This window comes from Letharia lupina (assembly GCF_014066315.1).
Source record: "Letharia lupina isolate WasteWater1 chromosome Unknown contig_4, whole genome shotgun sequence".
Taxonomy (NCBI): domain Eukaryota; kingdom Fungi; phylum Ascomycota; class Lecanoromycetes; order Lecanorales; family Parmeliaceae; genus Letharia; species Letharia lupina.
Window position 1 is genome coordinate 1,183,045 of NW_023502973.1, and position 13,902 is coordinate 1,196,946.

The following is a 13,902-nucleotide window of genomic DNA, read 5'->3' on the forward strand; positions in this document are numbered from 1 at the left end:
TAATGCACGGTCTGAAATCCGATGAAGTTGTAACTTTAGTAATTCGTCCTTCCATAACAGTGTAATAAAAATACAAAAAAATAAAATTATAATCGTAGAATAAGATTTCTAAAATTTCTAGCATTTTTGAAATCGAAGTTATATTGATAAAGTTATATAATAGTGTAATAAAGTCTGCCTGAATTCTTTAAGCCCTATGTCGCGTAACGAAGCGGGGGTAGACTAGGGTGAGTCTTTGAGAGGGTACCTTATCCCAAGATCCCCCCCGGATTTATCGGATTTTAGACCGTGCATTACCAGTTAGCGGCCAGTACCGGGTATATACGAGTAGTCTCTTACTTTACACATCTTGAAATCTAAAGCACTTTAGGTACGGTGTCGCGGCTCGCGACTCGCGACTCACAAAATCGCGTACAGTTGTACACATAGACCGAACTGACAGATATCAGACGCAAAATGATCCCATCAAATTGATCTCACAGGTAGATACATCCATGGGTTTTCTTCAATCTTCGCAAATCACTGAGTCGGTATATAGTAGTTATTACGTTAAGTGATATATTGCATATTATCAAGGCAGATAGAAGTATTTTGGTTCGTAGTGAAATGACAAGCTAAAGTCTGCCACAGTATTCAAACCGCAAATTGTTTCTGATGCACGGTTCAAGCCTTCCGCCGGCGGATTGGAGACAATGATCTTCTGCAAACATTCCCACCACTCTGGTCAAGCTAGGTGCAAGAAAATGTATCAGTCGAAATGGTAAACGTCTTCAACAATCAGACCGAATCAATATTGACGAAGAACTTCTTGCGCTGATCAACATTATTCCCAAGAAAGATCTTCCAAATGGATACCCAAATAACGTGAAATGAAGAAGTTGCAAATTGCCACCTTTTTTGGACAGTTGTGTGTTAAACACGTGAGGTGGATTCTATGACTGCAGTCTTGAGGCAAGTCGTAATCTGAATCTACTCTCATACAGCATACTCTTGGCTTGTTATTCAAGACACGCCAACAAAATTTCAATTTTCATGCGGCTACGTACGGACCGCCTAGTCACAACAAGGATGTTCAAGAAAGCCTGATCACTAATGTGAAATAGGATGACTCAATATGTGCTCAGTGTGCGGACTTTTTTTTACGTTCTGTTGTTTGTCGGGCAATTGTTGATTCTTAATCTTCTGTGAGAGATTGTTACTGGAATTTGCATAAAAGCAAGGGTTTAATTTCCGAACAATCTGAGGTGTATGACTGGGGTATGCCTCCCTTTCCTCATGATCTTCGCAAGGACATCTCAGGCCTTGTACCAGAGGTTACTGTCGATACCATGATGGAAGATGACAAGGACATTGCCTGTTTGGAAAATGCCTACGCCCACTCGTTGGAGCTTTTACAAAAGCGGTCCAATCCAGTACTGCCAGAATCGGCGATACTTGAAAACACAAGGTCCGCCCTCCTTCAAACTGTCCCAGAGCATGGCCGGGGGATAGAACAGGCCACGAATCATCTCTTGCAAGACCTTGCTCCCGCCCTCAATGCGTCCAGCCTCTCTCCAAACTACTATGGCTTCGTTGTGGGAGGCGTCACGCCAGCAGCTAGAGTTGCAGACAATCTAGTCTCAACCTACGATCAGAATCCTTCAGTCCACCTGCCAGATCAAACGGTGGCCAGTAATGTTGAAGACAAGGCCCTGCGGCTCCTGATGGATCTCCTACGTTTTGACGAAAATGAGTGGTCTGGAGTTTTCAGTACAGGAGCTACGGCGAGTAATGTCCTTGGACTGGCTTGCGGCCGCGAGCATATTATCAATGAACGCATCAAGAGACGCTTGGGGCCTGACTCGGAAGAGAGCGTTGGGTCGCTCGGCTTGCTCAAAGCCTGTCGTATGGCCGGCGTGGAGGAAATCGAAATTCTTACCACCATGGCACATTCCTCTCTGTTCAAGGCTTCGAGTATTTTGGGACTAGGCCGCGCTTGCGTTCATGGTGTTGGAACATCCAATGGCTATCTTACCTTCGATTTGCAGAAATTAGAACAGCAACTGAAGTCGGGCCATCATAACAGTGCTTCGATTGTCGTGGTCTCGTGTGGGGAGGTCAACACGGGTCTGTTCGCAACCCACAGTATTGCAGAAGTCCAAGCCTTAAGGAACCTTTGTGATGAGTATGGTGCCTGGCTGCACGTCGACGGAGCATTTGGGCTTTTCGCAAGACTTCTGGATGGATCGCCCGAATTTGAGACCGTAGCGCAAGGTGCCCAAGGTTTGACTTTAGCAGACTCGATCGGTGGCGATGGGCATAAGCTTCTGAACGTACCTTATGATTGTGGCTTCTTCTTCTGCCGTCACCCAGGCATTGCTCAGCAAGTCTTTCAAAATCCAAACGCCGCCTATCTGAACACCAAAAACTCGGCCACAGACTCGATACAGTCGCCAATGAACGTTGGCATAGAGAACTCGCGACGCTTCAGAGGCCTACCAGTTTATGCGACTCTCATGGCTTACGGCCGTGAGGGGTATGCAGACATGCTCAAGAGACAGATCCGCTTCGCACGAGCGGTGGCTGCGCATCTCTTTGATCATACAGACTTCGAACTTCTTCCCACGGACGTCTTCAGTAACAGAGCCAGCATCGAGAAGAGTATCTTCATCATCGTGCTCTTCAAGGCCAAGAACAAAGCTCTGAATGACACGCTTGTCAAAAGGATCAACGCGAGCTCCAAGATGTATGTGTCGGGGACCGTGTGGGATCATTGTCCAGCGAGCCGCATTGCAGTCTCCAACTGGCAAGTCGATCCAGATCGTGACCTAAACGTTGTGAAGACGGTTCTCGAGAATGTTTTAAGCGAGTGGTCCAAAGAAAGCTCAAAAACTGAGGCATTGCTGCGTAAATTGATATGGATGTAGAAGCTCAATCATAACAGGCTAGAATGCACATCTGACTTAGCGTATTGGACTTTAAATAGTCTGTCTTGACTGGCTTGGTACATATGTGTACGATGCCTGAGGCTGATGAGACGAAATGTTCCAAGGCCCCGAACTCCAGCTGTACCTTTACATTATGAATCGCAGAGTCGAGAGACGCATAGCTTTAGACATTCCGACATTGAAGCTGGTGGGAGCCACCGTTCCCGATTTTTCGTTCCCCGGTATACGACCCTCACTTCTTTTTCTTCTCCATTGCCTCCATCTTGTCCTCCAGCGTCGCGACATACGCATGGATCTTCTGTACCGCCGCTTGAAGAGCCTGCGTCAATGCAAGACAAATCAGCCTGTGGTCTCCGGAAAGAGTGAAGAAAAGGTGATCTCATTGAAAGTCTATCGACGAGCATGCCCCAATCTATAGTCCCACAAATGCATGCTTCAGGAGTCCCGGCGCCCTCGAACTCTCCCGTTATTACCGCCCCGGAGTTTCGTAAACGCCCACCGCATGCATGCACGCCGTTATAATCGTACAGCCGTCTACCATCGTCTATTGAACCCCCGTATGTAAGATGCAGCGCAAATATAATGCCACGCGAAGCCTTTCAAAAGGCCGCAGGAACGCATGCACGCGTGCGTCTAAACGGCCACGCGCTCGTACAGCTCATCAATAGAATCCCTACTGACATAGATATCCTCCGTGAGCAGCTCGTTCGACACCTTGTACTCCTCCAGGATGTAGTAATAGGTCCCCGCGCCCGCGAGCGTGGACCCGAGCAGGAAGCCGAACATCCTGCACCCGCGCAACCGGTCTGTCAGCCACATGGTCCTTTTGTGCAGACGGCCAGCCAACCAAATGAGAGGATTTAGGATTCATGGGGGAGGGATGATGGGGGCGGGGGGGGTTTCACACACCCTCCTCTGAAAGCACCGACGGGCTTCCGCACGGGCAGAGCGGTGGCGGTCGCGTCTTGCAGGCGAGCTGAGGATCGGAACGGTCGGGAGGGGCGGAGGGGTGGGAGGGGTGAGGTTTGGCGGAAAGCGCGCAGGGAAGGGGCGAGGAGTTTGGAGGCCATGGTGGAGGGATGGAGTCTTGTTGGGTTTGTTGCTTGCTCGGTGGTGTGTGGAGATGGTGTGAAAAGAGGGTGGGTTTGGTTGGTATGGACCTTTAAGTATTTGTGGTCAGTGGGGAAAGACGTTGGGGATGGGGAAATGAATGTTTAATAAATGGCTCGTGCTCTTCCGCCATGACAGTGGCGATCAGGACATTTTGGCGCTAGTTTATTTTCGGATTGTTTGTGTCTGATGGGGAACCAAAATGATTTTCTATCAACTTCTATGACTCGACAACGAAGGCTTTGATCACAGCATTTCGAATTTGCGAATTACTCTGCTCGGCTGTTTATAGGATTCTCTAACCATCCTTTGAGCGCACGTTGGACTGTTGGAGATTTATCCGGCTCCAGAAATTCCGCCTCGGTGCAATTTAATTCATGTTACGGGCGAGCTCTCTGGGTCTCTTCTTCTTTCCCTCTACTTCTTGATCGAATTACCCTTCGGTATCTACTCGACCACTGTCTATACATAGAAACAAGATTAACGAGCCCAAATAATGTCGGTGACAAAGCCCCAGATTCTCCTGCTTCAACTCGGCGAGGCGTATGAAAAAGAGATCTTCGACGACCTTTACTCTGGCCTTTGCACCAAGATTGAGGAGCACTACACAGTCATCAAGACCAGTTCCTTGACTACGGAGCATCTGGCCCACTCAGAAGCTATTGTTGTCACCGACGGTGGCCTTTCCAGAAAGAAGCACAGGACAACCATCCAAGTAAGGCTTTCCGAGTATGCCAAAGCTGGCGGCACAGTCATTCTCGCCTGTTTGTTCAGCAGCTTCGTTTCCGGACCCGAATTTGCCGGCATGTGCCGGAGTATGAATCTGCCTTGGGACTGGGGAGACTATCACCGCACAGTCTTTGCGTTGAATCCTGCTTTCGCAAATGTCTTTGACAACGAGGCTTTCAAGACGCTCGAGCAGTCATATAGCATGAAAGCTGTGCACTTGGGCAATGTTCACGCTGCCGACAAGGTCTACGTCCCAACCGATCATTCGCGGGTTCAGTCTGCTGTCTTCCCGCCTGACAGGGTCGACACGGCGCAGACTCCAGCGGTTTGGCAGAAGCATGGACAGGGCCACATCGCCTACATTGGTGATGTGAACAACGAGAGTGGCTCTCAAGCTCTGATTATGGCTATGCTGGGTAAATGGCTGGTGTTCAATCCGTTGACTGTGATTCCATGCTAATATGGGCCAGGTATCGCCGCAAAAGGGGGCCCACGCCAAGCCGTGGCAGAGGAAAACGCCGATCTCCCAGCTCTGGTCTCCGGCTGCGAGATGTGCGGTAAGGATATTCCAGTCAAGAAGTGCGCAACCTGCAGGAGTGTGCAGTACTGTTCTGTTGATTGCCAGAAGGCGGACTGGAAATATCACAAGGCGCATTGCCAGAGAGCAGCATCATAAACCGCGCACTGATCGTCGAGTACATGTGTACTATGGGCATGTGAGCCGTTCAATGAGTGAAACATGAAAGATGATAGCTCATACTTGATCGCCGCTTCTGCGCGATTCGGGTTTTTTGAAGGCTCGGGGGAATGGTAGTCCAGGCTCACTTCCTCACAGGAGTGTCGTTCCAGTGTCACTTTGTGCTGCAGTATGCATGAAAGAATAGTTGGGTGGCGAGCAGTCTCTGGTACTGTTCATCAAGCCTTGACAATTTTGCCTCGAGGTAAATTCTCTGTGAATGAGATTCCACAATCTTCGCTTGATTGCCCAGGGAAATTTCTCTTCTAGGCCCTGTCGAGGAGTACCTCGATAGACGATAGACTTGAATGATTCGGTGTCTAGACTGCTCTCCCGGGTGCTAGTCGATTTCGGCTCCAAAGCCAACTCGCAGCGATTTTGTCCACCCACACTAGAGGAACGCTTTGACTTGTAGAGCCTTCGAAGCACCCTGGTGCCGGAAGTTATCTATTCCTTCTCATGTCTTCACGATTCGCTCAATCGTTGGATACCCCGTTCTTCATCGAACCTCATGCCAAAGCCTCGAGCCCTTTGTACCATCAAACATGAATCAGCGATCGAATCCTCATCTCCGACGGAAAAATTGCCCGCTGATTCCTTTGCCATGACCTCGCTGCATGCTCCTCATAAGCAGGCGAAAGATCCAGTTCCGCCCCAATATTACCCGATAGAATAAACTTAAAGATATAGTTCGGGGATTAGCTGACATAGGTATTATTCGAGTATATATTCGAGAAGATATCTTCGAGGTTATATACATATGTCAGAAGTAGTATACTATAAGAAGAATATTATAATTTATTATAGACGGTGGATATAATAGTAGTAGTAGTTATTTATTACTATAAGAAAGGCGTTTATAAATACTCTAATTCTCGAGTTACTGTTCCCGCCCCGCCCTACTTTCCTCAACCTAGCGTTATGGAAGTGGCTATTTGCTAGACCACATATGGCTAGCTCGGTTACATACATAGCGATTTCATAGTAAGAAATATAAGCATCCTTTGTCGTAAGAGGTATTTAGTTCGTATTAAGTTCGATTCCTAATGGCGCTGATACAATGGTGTTGCGGTGCTCTTTATTTTCTTCCTTTACACACCACGAGAATCACCTTCTCAGCGTGTTCGGACTTATCCGAGGCAAGAGAGATTATTACTTATGCTTACAAATAACGTTTCAGCTCTTTCTTAGATAAAATTCCATCAGCTGCTGTGCAAGATTGGAGCTTCCGCTTATTATTATTGTCAAAAAAAAACGTATCATCCATTTCGCCGTCTTTCACACCAATAACCACTATAATATGGCAACTGTACTGAAGAAGACGATCTTGATCACGGGCTGCAGCACCGGCGGCATCGGCTGGGCCATGGCCAAGAACTTTCACCAGCGAGGGTTTTATGTCTTCGCTGTAGCGCGGAATCCCTCCAAGACCGCCGACCTCGCCGAGCTGAGCGACATCGAGATCCTCGAGCTAGACGTGACCGTCCCAAAGACCATCGCGCACTGCAAGGAGATAGTCGCGAAACGCACGGGCGGGCGCCTCGACGTCCTGGTGAACAACGCCGGCGTCGAATTCAACAGTCCACTGCTGGACACCGACGTCGCCGAGGCGAAGAGGCTGTACGACGTCAACGTCTGGGGCCCTCTCGCCATGGTCCAGGCGTTTGCGCCCCTGCTTATCGAGGCCAAGGGAGTTGTCTTCAACCAGAGCTCCATCGACGGGGCTCTGAACATGGTGTGGGCGGGTAAGTCTCCGTCGGCCAGCGCTTCCAACTCTCTCTCTCTCTCTCTCTCTCCCCCCTGGGCAGTCAGGCTAACCCGGCGACGCGCGCGCGCTCTCGATCAGGCATTTTCGCCAGTTCCAAGTCCGCCGTAGCGCGCATGTCGGAAACCCTACGGGTCGAGCTCGAGCCGCTGGGCGTGCGCGTCGTGACGTCCATGTGCGGGTCCGCCGACACGCCCATGTTTGGTAAGCCCGGTGGTCCCATGGACCTGCCCGAGACGTCGTACTACCACGGCGTCCAGGACGCGGCGTGGAAGGAGCGGATGGACCACCAGCGCCAGGCTACGAACGTCGATGTGCTCGCCGAAAAGCTGGTTAAGGATATTCTCGGCGGGGCTAGGGGCGTCATCTGGCACGGGGCGTTTGCTCCGTCGGTGCGGTGGGCGAGCTGGCTGAACGTTACGTGGTTGCTGGATAGATTAATCAACTCGGCACGGGGCTTAAGTCAGGTTAAACGATTCTAGGGAAGGGGGTGAATAGGGTGGTGAACGACCTCAAAGGTAGCTTGAATCGTTTGCCTCGGTTGTGTCTCTGTACATTAATTTCAAACCCAAAAGTTCGAGCCACGGTCTTACATGAAATTAGACGTTTGTAATTTTATGGATGTCGACGACATTAATGCCTATCGAGAGTTAAAAATTAAACTTAGAAACTCTAAATGAAAGAGTTTGTTGACAACTTATTTAGTCCCCTTTATACCTCTTTACTTTCGCTAAAAGAAGGAAGTTCACAGCGAGGGATTACATTAAAATCATTAAACCAGGTTACGTGCGTGCTATTAAACCATCAAGGATAATTAGTATCAGATAACATTTTTCAGTTCGAGCCAATAAAGGACTGTGTTGAACCTGGGTGTCCGCACACAAAAAGAAAGATCATCTACCAATCTAGGTACTAAACCGAATTCCCCTCATCGTCTTGGCACGCGGCAAGCGGAACCGCGAGGTACCTCTCTTATCATACACGCACACAGTGGCTTATTTTCTCAGCATAACTTCCAACAGCGCCGACTGCCCCTGCGCGTGCACCCTCTTCAGCTCGAGCCTCTCGTCGGCCGCCCGGAACAGGGTCTCCCACTCGGCGCGGGTGCGCTCCTTGGCGCCCAGTCCCACCAGCATCATGATGTCCTGCCGACGCATCGCGCGCTCCTCGTGCAGCGGCGTCCCGTCACCCAGGCACGGCAGCACCCTGTCGTTGATGAGGATGGGCGTTCCCGCGGGCGCGGCCTCGAGGCCGGGCACGAGCGCGCGGAGGATGGCCGTCGAGTCGGCGTCGGCCCAGTTGTGGAAGACATGGCGGAGGAAGAAGGCCGCGACGGCGTTGCCGCCGGGCTGCTGCGGCTGGAAGAAGTCGTGCTGCAGCAGTTCGATGCGGCTGGCCACGGCCGGGTCCTCCTTGACGAGGACACGCCGGCCCTGGGCGAGCATTTTCTCGCTGTCCTGAATGCGGAAGGAGAGGTGCGGGAACCGGCGCGCCAGCGCGATCGAGACGTGTCCGCTGCCGCCGCCCACGTCGACCACTGTGCCCCTTAGGGTGTCCCATAGAAACACATCACCGAGTGTGCTAGATTTACGGTCGACTGAGGGGTCAGGTTTTAGCCATCGTATTGCGGTCAAAAGAAGAAGGTTCCAGACTTACTGGTTGTAACACCCGCCATGGCCGTGGCAAACCGAGTAGCGTGCTCTGGGTTTTTCTCGTAGTACTCAAACATGGTCGTACCCAGACGCGTCGTAAAGGGTGAATGGACGAGGTCCGAGACTTGAGAGGACGCCTTGATGCAGTCGGCCGTCGAAGGAGGCGGACTTGAACATATCATCCATTCTGCGCGTCAACCACGTAAGTTCTTGTAAATGAAAAGCTCTTGGAGACGTGATGGGGAAGGAGGAAAGGAAGCTCACGAATATTGTCCGAGCCCTATCAGGTTCTCGTCCCGCCCAAAGGCCGCGCTACTTGCCGTGTGTGCGAACCAGCCGTCCTTGACCTCCCGGAAGATGCGATGCGTGCATAGGAACCTCAGCACCTGCCGCGCTCGACCTGCGTCCATGCCCGCTTGCCGGGCGACGTCTTCTACGGCGATGCTCTCTGCTTCCGCCACGGGCACAATGGTGAAGAAGCCAAACTCAAAGGCGACCTGGAGGGCGGCCAGGTCGTTGCTCGAGCCTATCAGGCTGCGCATCGTGGTCCGCGGGCCGACGACGAGCAGGCGTAGATCGTCGAGCGAGGCCACGAGTCTGCTGCGCAGGGCGGCATATTCGGGTGTGTCGGGCAGCTCGGGCGAGTCAGGCGAAAAGTTGGGAGTGGGAAGGTTCTGGGAGGCGAGCAGCGTCTTCATATTGGCCGCATGGTTCACAATGTCCAGCGCAAGAGCGAGAATGTCGGTAGAAAAGAGGGTCCCATTCTTGTTGCCATTGGTGACGACGCCCATGGTTACGCCGGTGTGCTGAGTTAAGCGTGTAAGGTGCGTCGTTGTTACTTAGGGTATAAACTTTTCACTTAAGGCGAGTCTTCTACCCCTTGAATAGTATCGTCTTTAAATATTACCCTCCTTATTCTTACGATGCCATTATTCTCAAATACCAGGTCCGCCTCTAGATTGTTCCCCGGGCTATAAAACCTCGGTTAAGCATCAAAGGGGTTCCTGAATGGAGGAATACGTGGGCAGCCCCACGTGAAGCTGATGCCCGAGCATCGCAGGCGCATTTACCGATGAAGACCGAGGCAGCACATAGCCGTAAGCTGACCGCATTAGTAAAGAGTCTGTCTACATCAGAGGTGTCCTAGAAGGTAATACCGATGTCCGCAGCGCGCGTAAACACCTCGAAGCACTAGGCCTCGTCGTCTTTTTCGCTATTAGAGGTGTAGTCAAAGGATATACCTATGCAGCTAAGATCGATGGCTAAGACCAGGTCGTTAGCGGCCACCATTCTAACATGTGTAAGGGAACTTATGTTTCAAGATTTAAAAGGATTTACGTATCTAAGTCTTGTAAGTCTAGTACAGTCGGGCGATGATCGTGATAACTTACTTTAAATACCTGAGCGATCGTCATTAGCTTTCCTAGTTAACGCACTCAATAGAATTATTATTAACTACAATTTTAATAGAATAAATTAATTTTCTATTATTAGATAGATTTAGATTTATAAATTAAATTTATAAAAAGTAATAGATAAGTTATTAATAAGCGATATTTTAAATTTCTTATCTTTAAATAACTATAAAATTAAATTTTATTATTTTTAAATTATTAAAATACGTAAATTACGTATTATAAGTTTTAAAAAAATTAAAAGAGTTTAATAGAAAATAGTTAAATAATTAAATAATTAAAAGTAGAAAAAGAGATTTTAATAATTATAATTATTAATTTATTTATTCGCGATATTTAATTAAAAAGTATAATAACTTTAAATTTATAATTAATTATATATATAACTTTAATTTTTTATAACTTAGCTTTATTTTATTTTATTTTATTATATATATTAATATTAATTTAATTATATATTACTATAGCTATTATATATATATAACTAGCTCGCTAAGATTTTTAACGAGCTACTCGAGTAAGCAACTCGTTACGAGTAGCCCCTGAGATTACGTAGTAATTACCCGGATCATCCAGACTAGCGCAATTCTGATAGCTTGGCAACCTTTCCCATTGCGGTCTGTGGACGATACAACATATATCAAATCCAAAGCGACACCTTTGTTTCTCTCAACCACGTCAGTAAGTAGTGACTTGGTACTCGCCACAATCGTTACACTTTACTCCAATTTACAGTGAGCTGCTGTGTCATCGATCATGTCTCGACACAAGTTAGTGAAAGCTCTAGACTTGGACGAGGAGCTTGATGACTTCGATGGAGGCGCCGATTCTGATTATGGGGAGGAGGTCGGTGCCGAGGATAAAGGTATATATCTTTTGTTGCTCGTTCCGAAGATGCGTACTCGGGTGCCCGCTTGTGAACCAAAGACTGACTCTGACGTCCTAGAGCACTTACGTCTAGGCACTGCTAAAGTACGGGATGTACTCGGACCGGAAGTATCCATCACCGACAGGGAGATTGAGGATTCATTATGGCATTACTACTACGATGTTGATAAGACTGTAAACTACTTAATAAGTACGACATGGTAGACGGTCGATTCGGTGGGATAATTTATTGAAAATGCATAGGCCAAAAAACAAATTCACAGACGCCTAAGAAGGCGAGGAAACAGAAGGTGAATTCGGACGTCAATAAATCAGATGGTAAGTCTCGATAGTCTCTTTCGTTACTTTATTTCCAAGCACTGTGGGACACCGTTCGGAGGTGAGATTTCTGCAGCCTTCCTGTCACGAGCCTTTGGCTGAAAACGCGCCTCGGACCAGTATCGGGTATTTCGCGGCAAGACTCAAAGACTGGAGGACATGTAAAAACTTCCGAGATCTCATCGTCTTGCTCCGCTCAGCTCTCGCTTGCAGACTTTTTCCGCGATTCTCCGTGGCTCAACATCCCAGAGGACCGCCGTGGAGAAATTCTTATTGAGCCTTTATATCCTCGAGGTAGATTAATGGGGGGCTCATCAAAGTCGGATGGTGCCCCAAAGTCCAAACTTGCTGCTCTAGCTGCGGCTCGCAAGAAGAAAGAGAATCAAAGGGCCGAAGATGGACAGAATGCCACAAACTCCGTTGCTCTTCTGGACAAGCTTAGTGGCAAGCCACGACAAGGAAAGCCCGATTGTGCTTCAGACATATCGAGCCCCAAACCTTTGATTGCGATCACCGAGCAGACTATGAACGAGCAACCGAGGAAATATCCAAGGCGAAAGTCAAAAGGGCTGAAGTCGCCACAGGATGATCAGCCAGCAAAGGAGGCTTTTAAGAAGTCGGATTCTCTGGCTAGTCCAGACGTCGACAAACAGCCTGAGATCACACCGGCAGCAGACCCATCAGTATTTGCACAGACCATCTTTGCCGCCCCTGCAGTGTCACAACAGCATGATCTTCAGACTTCAGATCGTTATGTGTTAGGTCCTGATACATATGCTGAATTTGATTTTGCAGGACCAAGCCCTGATGACGTTGTCACAAAAGCGCAAAACACTAAAAGACCAACCCAAAAGCCGGTCAAACAGCCACCACAGCCTTCATCCGGCGATGAAAGCGTCAATGCTATTTTCCAAGGCGTAGGGGTTGTTGCTATTGAAGAGCCCAAGGTGAAGGGGAAGAACCTCGATGTCATGGCGGAATTCGAAAGGTCGAAGCCCAAGAACGCCGCGAACTTTGTGGTAATTGGCCATGTTGACGCGGGAAAGAGTACATTGATGGGTCGTCTCCTTTATGATCTGAAAGTGGTCGACCAAAGGACTCTGGACAAGTACCGCAAAGAAGCCGAAAGGATCGGTAAAGCATCGTTCGCTCTAGCCTGGGTGCTAGATCAGGGCACCGAAGAGCGAAGTCGTGGCGTCACCATCGACATTGCCATGAACAAGTTCGAAACAGAAAGTACCAGCTTCACAATCCTCGATGCCCCAGGTCACCGAGACTTCATACCCAATATGATCGCTGGGGCCAGCCAAGCCGACTTCGCCGTCCTTGTCATTGACGCCAGCACAGGAAACTTCGAATCGGGTCTCAAAGGCCAGACCAAAGAACATGCCTTGCTCGTCCGCAGCATGGGTGTCCAACGCATCGTTATCGCAGTCAATAAATTAGACACCATTCAATGGTCCCAAGACCGCTTTGATGAAATATCCCAGCAAGTCTCCGCCTTCCTCACAACCGCAGGCTTCCTAGCAAAAAATCTCGCTTTGGTCCCATGCGCAGGCCTCACAGGCGACAATATTGTCCGCAAAGCAGAAGACCCTCAAGCTTCGTGGTATACCGGCGCTCCGCTCATTTCACTACTTGAATCCTCTGAGCCCGTCACCCGTGCCCTGGAAAAACCTCTACGCATGACCGTTGATGACATCTTCCGTGGTGGCGTGCAGAATCCCCTTTCTATCTCCGGCAGACTGGATGCTGGCAATGTCCAGATTGGCGACACTGTTGTCATAATGCCCGCCAGCCAGACTGCCTCCATCAAAGGCCTTGAAGTCGACTCAGAACCCTCAGACTGGGCCGTAGCTGGCCAGAATGTCATACTGCATCTCGCAGACATCGAAGCCAAATACCTGAAATCTGGCGACGTCGTCTGCCCACCTGCCGTCCCCATTCAATGCGTCACGTCGTTCACAGTTAAGATACTAGCATTCGAGCATATCACACCAATGCATTGCGAAGTTCACAAAGGAAGGTTGCATGCGCCAGGGAGGGTCACAAAACTGGTGGCCCAGCTGGATAAGGCGTCTGGTGCTGCTGTCAAGGGGAAGAAACCTAGATTGATTAAGCCAGGAAGTGTAGCGAGGGTGCATGTTGAGGTAGATGATCCCATTCCGTTGGAGCAGGGAGGGAGAGTCATTTTGAGAGCCGGCGGCGAGACTATAGGAGCAGGGCTTGTGGAGTGAGATGGTGGGAGGCTTGCGTCATTTTCATGTTCATGGTCAGGTGGGTGTAGAGAGTACAGCAATCCAACTACTCAGGAATCGATCAGGTTACGAAAATAGCATCGAATCTGTTCTCATGAAGGTCA

General features: G+C 49.3%; 6 protein-coding genes across 6 annotated transcripts; 4 read left to right on the forward strand and 2 right to left on the reverse strand.

Annotated features, from left to right (window-relative positions):
- Positions 1 to 1,259: 1,259 nt before the first annotated feature.
- Positions 1,260 to 2,906, forward strand: HO133_007952 (uncharacterized protein; the record flags this gene model as incomplete). Its single annotated transcript, XM_037298820.1, has 1 exon — positions 1,260 to 2,906. The coding sequence occupies one exon, from the start codon at positions 1,260 to 1,262 to the stop codon at positions 2,904 to 2,906; it is 1,647 nt and encodes a 548-aa protein (XP_037156156.1).
- Positions 2,907 to 3,159: 253 nt separating this feature from the next.
- Positions 3,160 to 3,746, reverse strand: HO133_007953 (uncharacterized protein; the record flags this gene model as incomplete). Its single annotated transcript, XM_037298821.1, has 2 exons — positions 3,160 to 3,246; positions 3,609 to 3,746. 2 exons carry the CDS (start codon positions 3,744 to 3,746, stop codon positions 3,160 to 3,162), a joined length of 225 nt encoding a protein of 74 aa, XP_037156157.1.
- Positions 3,747 to 4,533: 787 nt separating this feature from the next.
- Positions 4,534 to 5,486, forward strand: HO133_007954 (uncharacterized protein; the record flags this gene model as incomplete). Its single annotated transcript, XM_037298822.1, has 3 exons — positions 4,534 to 5,182; positions 5,237 to 5,323; positions 5,392 to 5,486. 3 exons carry the CDS (start codon positions 4,534 to 4,536, stop codon positions 5,484 to 5,486), a joined length of 831 nt encoding a protein of 276 aa, XP_037156158.1.
- Positions 5,487 to 6,802: 1,316 nt separating this feature from the next.
- On the forward strand, positions 6,803 to 7,749 carry HO133_007955 (uncharacterized protein; the record flags this gene model as incomplete). Its single annotated transcript, XM_037298823.1, has 2 exons — positions 6,803 to 7,247; positions 7,379 to 7,749. The coding sequence occupies 2 exons, from the start codon at positions 6,803 to 6,805 to the stop codon at positions 7,747 to 7,749; spliced, it is 816 nt and encodes a 271-aa protein (XP_037156159.1).
- Positions 7,750 to 8,262: 513 nt separating this feature from the next.
- Positions 8,263 to 9,710, reverse strand: HO133_007956 (uncharacterized protein; the record flags this gene model as incomplete). The annotated part of the gene is made up of 3 exons (XM_037298824.1): positions 8,263 to 8,864; positions 8,924 to 9,087; positions 9,184 to 9,710. The coding sequence occupies 3 exons, from the start codon at positions 9,708 to 9,710 to the stop codon at positions 8,263 to 8,265; spliced, it is 1,293 nt and encodes a 430-aa protein (XP_037156160.1).
- Positions 9,711 to 11,090: 1,380 nt separating this feature from the next.
- Positions 11,091 to 13,777, forward strand: HO133_007957 (uncharacterized protein; the record flags this gene model as incomplete). Its single annotated transcript, XM_037298825.1, has 4 exons — positions 11,091 to 11,199; positions 11,281 to 11,396; positions 11,486 to 11,540; positions 11,754 to 13,777. 4 exons carry the CDS (start codon positions 11,091 to 11,093, stop codon positions 13,775 to 13,777), a joined length of 2,304 nt encoding a protein of 767 aa, XP_037156161.1.
- Positions 13,778 to 13,902: the final 125 nt, after the last annotated feature.